This window comes from Balaenoptera borealis, assembly GCF_965194805.1.
Source record: "Balaenoptera borealis genome assembly, chromosome: 13".
Lineage (NCBI taxonomy): Eukaryota > Metazoa > Chordata > Mammalia > Artiodactyla > Balaenopteridae > Balaenoptera > Balaenoptera borealis.
Window position 1 is genome coordinate 14,328,383 of NC_138870.1, and position 8,017 is coordinate 14,336,399.

At 44.5% G+C, this 8,017-nt stretch overlaps 1 protein-coding gene and 1 long non-coding RNA gene across 9 annotated transcripts in view; one reads left to right on the forward strand and one right to left on the reverse strand.

Annotated features, from left to right (window-relative positions):
• LMO3 (LIM domain only 3) overlaps positions 1–8,017 on the reverse strand; it is a 68,215-nt gene that overhangs the window by 58,517 nt on the left and 1,681 nt on the right. For 2 of the 8 annotated variants that reach the window (XM_082352021.1, XM_082352027.1), the window contains exons 2-3: positions 7,446–7,508; positions 1,199–1,412 (exon numbers count right to left, since the gene is read on the reverse strand). In XM_082352021.1, the coding sequence (XP_082208147.1) occupies positions 1,199–1,412; positions 7,446–7,508 (277 nt within the window). Of the gene's footprint in view, positions 1–1,198; positions 1,413–3,758; positions 4,837–5,148; positions 5,365–5,421; positions 5,611–6,646; positions 6,714–7,445; positions 7,509–8,017 lie in introns of those variants that run through there. The other 6 variants (XM_082352024.1, XM_082352025.1, XM_082352023.1 and 3 more) reach the window with 6 other exon arrangements.
• Positions 7,194–8,017, forward strand: part of LOC309609919 — an 11,375-nt gene continuing 10,551 nt past the window's right edge. The window contains exon 1 of the long non-coding RNA XR_014233655.1: positions 7,194–7,499. This is a non-coding gene — a long non-coding RNA (uncharacterized lncRNA). The remainder of the gene's footprint in view (positions 7,500–8,017) is intronic.

Genomic DNA, 8,017 nt, shown 5'->3' on the forward strand with positions numbered 1-8,017 from the left:
GCCCCCGGAACACAGAGAAGTAGTAGCAAGTGGTTATAATTAGTCAGGGGGCTGTCAGATGAAGCGGTCCTAAGAGGGGAGAGAGTAGAATCTGATAAACAGTACTGGACTCACCCTCTTGTAATGACCATTCATCAAACAATATGTTCTTATATATAAACATTGAATTGGATTGAATGTAACTGAATTATATACGAAGCAGCACCAAATTCCCTAGAAAACACCTCCTGAAATGACCAAGGAATTACTGATTGATAAATTTTGTGTCATAAGGGAAAAAATTCAAAATGAATCACTTAATGTCAGACTAGAAAAATGATTAATCGTATCAAATATGAAAGCCCAAATGATGCCATATATCATTTCTCTAATTTGATAGATCCTACTTTATTAATATCAGTAATTTGCAGCTGAATGAAGTCACAAAATTCCCTGAAAAGCAAAATAATTTTTCTTAAATACCAGTCCATATGTTGAGTACTAAACACTAGGATACAAGTTAGTCTGCTTCATGGCTTCAGAAGCAAGAACATCTGCGTTGTCCTGAAACCATTCAGATGTTTACAGTTTGGAGAGTGGCTATCATTTCCCCATAATGGTGGAGGTCTTTACTTTGTTATTTTCCATAAAGCTACTGGCAAGACTTAGGCTGTTCGACTTTCAGTGCTATCTTTGCGAAGATCACCTGGAATGACATGGTGGGTGGAGGGAGGTGTATTCACACTTGGGGAAAGTTTTCAACCCTGTATGATAAACACCTTACTAATAAATGCCAGTTAAGAGTTTCAAATTGACTTTCTCTGACAAATCTGAAACAGAAAGATCGCTGAATTACTTTGTGCTACGCTCAGCCTGACCTTGTCACTTTTGTGCTAATAAAACATCCTGCATGCTGATTTCTACCAAATACATCCTTGATGTGAATGGGCAGTTTCCATACAGGCAGTGGAATAACCTATCCCCAGGTAGGAGCATCAGGGAAGGCAAATAAATGGGAACACTTTGAGATATTGTGTTTTCCTGGCCATTGCTGAAGCGATCATGTGTGGAACAGGCACCTGGCAGCATTTTGAAGGCTGCTAGGTGGACATCTTTCAGGAATAGAGGCTAGCAGGAAGGAAATGAAACCCACAAAGACACTTACAAAGGTACTTTAAAAGGAATCCAGTCATCACTGGTGTGCAAGGCTAATTCCTACCTCAGATAGTCTCTGCGACAAAGGATAAGGTTAGCTTTAGTGTACAGGGTGGAGCCCACCTCTCCCAAACGACAGTCACAGCAGGCACACTTCAGGCAGTCTTCATGCCAATATTTGTCCAGTGCCTTTAGAAGATACCGGTCCTTGATCTTTCGGTTGCAGCCAGCACAACCTTTCGGCTTGGTGTCTGGCTGGACTGAGAGCATTTGTATACCTAAAGGAAGACAAGAACAAAAAAGAGAGCTGGGACTCCAAGAAAGAATCAGAAGATGTCCCAAGACCTCCACCAAGTTAAATAGTTCAGATCGCCTTTTTCAAGGGGTGTCAGACGTTCTTTTTTGAGGGCCATACAGATATCGAACTAAATTTTGGAAACAAAAGAGCCTCAAACTTTGTCAAGTCCTTGTTAAACCATTTACGAAGTCACACCTATAGAGTGGTAAAACAGAGAATTCATGTTGCACCTGGTAAGTTGATATTATATATATATACACGAAGAAGTTAAGTAATATTACTTAATTTTATAGTGTCCCCATTTTCTACATAAAGAAGTTCCTTTCGGGAGAAAATATGAGTAAATGGCTAACAATCTCAAAGAAAGCTGCTTAACAAAGTAGCCTGTGCACAGGCTGTAGAAGTCAAAAATGAGTTTTCCTTTATTGGTTAAAATTTTCACTTAACACGGGCTTGATGGCAGAAGGAAAGTGCACCCTTATGGGATGCATTAACCTCACTTAGCAGTAGAGATGTTTATACTTAAGCACAGAGTACAGTCTCCTGAAAGGCTCACCAATGCTATAATACTTGTTTGCCTCCAAAGACTTCCCCCTGTGCCCTTGATATTTCAAAGTATACATTGTGTTAAAAATTTTTTTAAATGTACTTACACTCACAAGCATCAGTCAGTGCTTCTACTAATGGCAGATGACCTAACTATATACTACATGCTTTTATATAAAATTAAACTATAGGATTATGTAATTTATTATCATAAACATGCACTTATTTATTTTATAGAGGAAAGAAAAAACAATAGAAGACAAAGTCTAAATATAGATAAGGTTACACAAACATCCATATGCAAATATATATTATATACATATATTACATACATACTAGACTAGACATAGGGACATTTATATATTTTAGAGACATATCTCCATCATAAATAAGGAGTCTAGCTGAGTTCTATGGGTGTTACAACCTGACTGAAATTTTTTCAGTGAAAGGGTATTTGCCTTTGAGTTTCTTCTCTCCTAAATGTCAAATACCCAGCTTTTAAAAAAGCTGGACCAACTATTCAGAGCTTCATATTTACCAAATAACTCATTTCAAACACTATAAAGTACTGTAGACTTCGATTCCAAATTCCTTCGTTTTACAAATTATGATACAGAGGCCTAAGAGAGGTTAAGGGACTCGCTCAAAGCTGAATGACAGTTAAGCACTAGACTTGGTGGCCTTCTTACAGTCCAGAGATCCTGCTGCTAAATTATGCCTCCTCTCTAAGGCATAAAGTTTTAAACTTGAACATAGAACGACACAAGACACCAAATGCCTGCACTTGAAACAGTCTCAAGTAAGAAATGCCAAGCTCTAATCTAGAGCATTTTCGGTGTGTTTCCTGCTCCAAAATAGCTAAACCTTCTTCAGTTTCCTCTGATGCCTGATGATGAAGCCTGCACCTTCATTATCTTTACAATCTTTTTCTTTTTTAGTCACACTGTTAAGAGACATCAAGGCACCGTACCCTCACAGCAGAATAACTTTTCTAGCTACAAATGATACATGAATTTCACATAATAGTGTTATGATGTTGAACCTCCATTAGAAAATAACTTCTCTGACAGAGTGATGGAGCAGGGACCGGCAGTGAGGCATCAAGGTAGCTGCTCTTTCTGCATGGGATGCAGAGCCGTGGTCCTCGGAGCTGCAGACTAGCAGCTGGATTTGTACAGAACAGCAGGTGGTATTCCTATAGCCGGCTCTCTGTTCCTCTTCTTTGAAGGAGCTCAGGGTCTAGTGTAGATTAATCATAACCCTTGATAGCGCTGCTAAATCTCATTCTCTAGAACTTCTAACAAATGAAGTGTCTTTGATCAGAACTAGTTACCATCTTCTCGCAAGGTTCCACAAGGAATGAATCCCATTAATTACAGTACAGAACATACCCAGGTGCCTCTTAACCATCTACCTGGGGGAGGGAGAGGCTGTGATTTACTAAATGACATTCCGGATTTCATGACTGAAAACATCTAGAGATGTGTTAAGAGTGGCTATTCTAGTTATCCAATTTATAAGGCTATTATTTTTTTATATCACCAAGCTGAAATTTTTTTGTCCAAATCCTTCTTAGTTGTAGCTAAGCTCTGTTTCTCTGAGTTGTGTTACCATCATCAAGCGTGGAAGGTCACCTATCTCTATTCACAGTGCTTTGCAACCAAGACAGGGGATACCAACATTTGGGACAACTCTACCCTGCTTGTCTTCACAAAATGTTTTTGTTGTGCTGACATTTTAATTTAGCACTCAGAGGCCAATTAATATTTGAAACTCTTACATTCTGTTTGGCCTTGGGAGTAGAAGGAGTTTGATATTTTCTGCTCCATCCTGGTACCTTCTTGCAGAAAACATCATCCCATTGCTCTTGAAAAGGAAATGTTTTTGATACTCTGCAAGTTAACAGTTGTAGAAAAAAGAACTATTTTGTAGTCACCACGTTGCCATGTACCTAAACAGGCATAAAGCAGTCGGCAGCCTCTCTTCAGCATCCGGCAGAACGCGTCTGGGTAGAGTTATGTGTTCGGAGCTGAGAAACATTTCACAAGTTGCTTATAGCACATCAGGACTCATAACTAGTTTTAGATTGGCATGTAAATTGTTCCGAGGGAAATTCTTCTTGCCTCTGAGACCCTGCCATTCTGAGTTATTTGACAGTTTAAGGGAAATCATAATTAAAAAAAGACATAAATAATAGCCTGTGCAGTGTGGTGTACAGAAATAAGTAGAACCATTTCATTTAAACTCTGGTGAGCTTTTAATTGCCTGGATTGCATTGTGAGGCGGCCTCACGGTTGATTGCCTCCATTATGTTCCCTTGTTCTGTGCCATTCATCCACGCAGTCTCAGCTTCAGTAGTTAACACAACAAAGTAACCACAACTCCACAACACACAGGGGTTTAAAAAAAAATAATCATAATAAAAGGTTTGCAGCACTTAGACCCAGTCTTTTATATTTTTGGACTAACTACACGTAGTGAATGGAAAACATTTTGTCCCCTTCGGAAGATTCACAGAGGACAATTTGGGAGAAGGAACAGGAAGAGGGAATACATAAAGGGGGTTGGCAGAGAGATGAGGTGCCTCAGGAAGATGCGAAAATGGGAATGCAGGTTCTGCAGCTGGGAGCAGTGACACAGATTAAAAGAATTTGGCCAACACCGGCCATTCGATTGCCAAGAGGTACCAAACAAAAGATTTTCTCTCCTCCTGCCCATCTTCATCCTCTCCCCAGCCCCCAGCCCCGACTGGAGAACTGGATTGGGCCTAAAAGCTTGTTTCTCTCTGTTCACTGGCCCAGAGCATCCCTACAGGCTGCAGCCCCCTAAGGGACAACAATGCAAATAGATGTCCCCAGATCTCAGGCGCTGGAGCTGCTTAACTCTGTTCTGCCCCTTCAACTCCCAACCCCCCTCCCCATCCTTCTACCACCCCCCCTCCCCTTTCTGAGCAATGGAGCTGGGAACCAATTTGATTCCCTTTTTCTCCAATGCAGCTGCAAGGCTCACAGATACTGACATTTTTCCACTCTTATCAGTTTAATTACAGTTACCATGGCAGCAAAGTGCTAGTGCTTGGCAAAGGCCAACAAGAGATTTGCAAGACTGAGTTCAATTTTGATGCAGCTCACATGCAAAATAAAAAAAAAAAAAATAAGAAACATACATACACTCTAACAAAGAATCCCTTGAGGAGTTTATGCTCCAGCCTTTTGTGGTTGTGTCTTTGCAGCCACACAGGGATGATTTGCAAAGAATGTAGCAGTTTTTGTTGCACCTAGCAAGATTAATTGGTTTAAGCAGCAGTCTTTCAAAGCAGTTACAACAATAATATTTCGGATCTTTTCGAAAGACACAAAAGCAGCGGAAGAGCAGGAAAGCTTTGGAGTAGCCGAGAGTGCCGAGCGCCGGCAAAGTGCATCTATGATAGATTGTAACCTTACCAAAACTTTTCTCCTTTTTCTGCATGAGTTGATTTAGGCGTGCCTGAGTTGCAGCGGCTTCGCATTGAGCGCCCAGCCCAAAGGTAGAAGTGGAAGGGGGTCTCTCGGTTTTAGCTCAAGTGCAGACCTGGTGCGCAGCCTACACCTCGGAGGACGGACTATTGTGAAGCCACTTTGGGAGCGGGTCGGAGCGGCGGCGGGGGGTGGGGGGGGGGGTGGAGGAAGGGACGAGGGCGGCCAGACGAGACACGGCGCACACACGGAGCCCCTCGCCGTGTGGCAGTGTGCAAAATGATGGCGAATGACAAAGCCACATGCTTCCCTAACTCTGCCCGTAATCCTAAAATCCCAGCGGCCCCTTTTAGCGTCGTGGTAACAAATGGATTTGATTAAACTGTCACATGCAGCGTTAGCATAGCATATCATGTTCAATATGAAAAAGATCATAAATCTGACTTGTATTTCATAACAGCAATCTGGGTAGCCCCCATAAAAATGTGCCGCAGCAGTTCGCATCTCAACCTATTAGGACAGAGGCACCTTGCTCCACGGAACCTCTCTCTTCTCGCCACTTCTCCCAACCGCCCCCTCCCCCCGCAGACAGTCACTTTTCCATCTCGTAGGAACGGTATTTCGTTATTACGGCAGAGTGGGCAGAGGCAGAAGTGGCCACCAGAACCCAAAAATGTTCATTTCAACTCCTGGGGGAGGGGGTGGGTGATGGGGTGGGGGGGGGTGATGAATTCCAGCAAGTAAGGGGAGGAGGGTCGGGAACCCACCTAAGACTGAACTCCCTTCCTACGGGCCGGGCCAGATCGAACATCTCCTTCCCAAACTCTCTCCAGCCCCTGTCTCCCCGGGAGTCGGGGCTGTGGAAATACTGCAGTTCCTCGTGAACTTTGACTATTATCCACTCGAGTCGTACTTGAGACGTTCCGCGCCGCAGCCGCTCTGCTCTCCCTCCTTCCATCAACATCCGCCCGCATCTATTTCACGTCTCATCATAAAAATAATGAAGCCTCACATGGCTTCAACAAAACCGTCTCAGCAGAGCTGCAGCCCGAGTGAAAGTTGCAGTGCGGAGCTGGGCTGCAGCTCCCGTTTATGCCTCATTAGGAGAGGCTGAAGAAGAAAAAAATGCCCACATCCGTACACGCACGCGCGCACCCGCAGACACACACACCACAAATAAGCCGCCGCGTGTACACCCAGTTGCTGCACTTACCTTCTCAATTAAGCGATACAGGGGGAGGCCGTTCAGAAAGCACAGTGGCTGCTTTGTAGCGCTTCTCCTTGGGAAAGGTCAAAAAGAAGCATTGCTTGGGGAAAAAAAAAAAAAAAAAAAAGAGGGGGAGGGAATCTCTCTCTTTTTTTTTTTAAGTTTAAAATAATGAGGTCCTCAAGGATCCGCCAAGTAATGGTGTTGACCGCATCTGAGCCACAGGTGTCCTCCTTTTAGGCAACTGCAGTCCGAGGCTGTCTCTCTCCGTCCTGGCTCAAGACAACTTACCCCAGGAGCACGCGAGGAGCCGAGCTGAAGGAAGCCCCGGCTCTCAGCTGCAAAATGCAATCCCTTCCCAGCCAGACAGAATACAGCCAAAGAAAAGGTCACTCCGTTATTACTGAGCCGGCGGAGCCCAGGCAGCGCTTGTCAAGACCACAGAGAAGCAGCTCCCTTCCGATTTAAGACTATTTACCTCTCGCCCCCCACCCCTCCCCTCTTCTCTCCCCTTTCCTTCTCTCCCTCCCTCCCTCCCTCCCTTGTTCGCTCGCTCGCTCTCGTGTGCCTGTTCTGCAGCTCCGTCAAGTACAGCCGCCCTCGGAAAGTGCAAAGCAGCCGCAAGACAGATAGGGCTTTGTTGCTAATTTCCCAGGGTGAAAATTTACAAGCCTGCGAGTGCAGTCAGCACAACCCCACGCATATGCTACTCGCAAACGCTGGGGACGACCCCCAATCGCCCCCCCCCACCCCGGCACAAAAAGTGACCTCGGCGGGAGTCGACTCCGGGAAGGACCCTCCCTACCTCCTGGACCCGTCCAAAAGAAGAAGTCCTGCGAAAGAGCTGCGGAGGAAAACGGTAGGGTTCCTAAAATAACAGGGGCATTTTGGAATAGGTGGCCACGTTGAAAGCGAACTGTCTTCCAGTGCCAGTTCTGAAGCTGCCAATTATGGAAATTAAAATAAAAGCAAGGGAGTCAAACTGCTACCAGAATACACTGGAAAAGCACACAACCCTCCCCTTTAAGAAATGTCTGGGGGTGGCTGCAGTCGCCCCGTTCTCTGACTTCTGTTAGTGAACTCTCCGAAGTCGCTCCTCCGCAGGGCAGGTCTGCTACACAAGCTGGGTCCAGAGATGCCACACTCCCCTTCCTCCTCTGGCCCAAGAACCAAACTGTGAACTTGTGCCCCATTAACTGATACTGAACATCCCTCCCATCCTCGCTGAACACTTCCTGCAATTACTTGAATTCCTCGCAATTTAAAATTCACAGACTAGAATGGAAAACAACCCAAGAGCACCTAGAAACATGTTTTTAAGCCTAACTTGGTCCAAGAGTCGTTGAGTGTCTCCACCATTACTGCTCAGTCTTCATA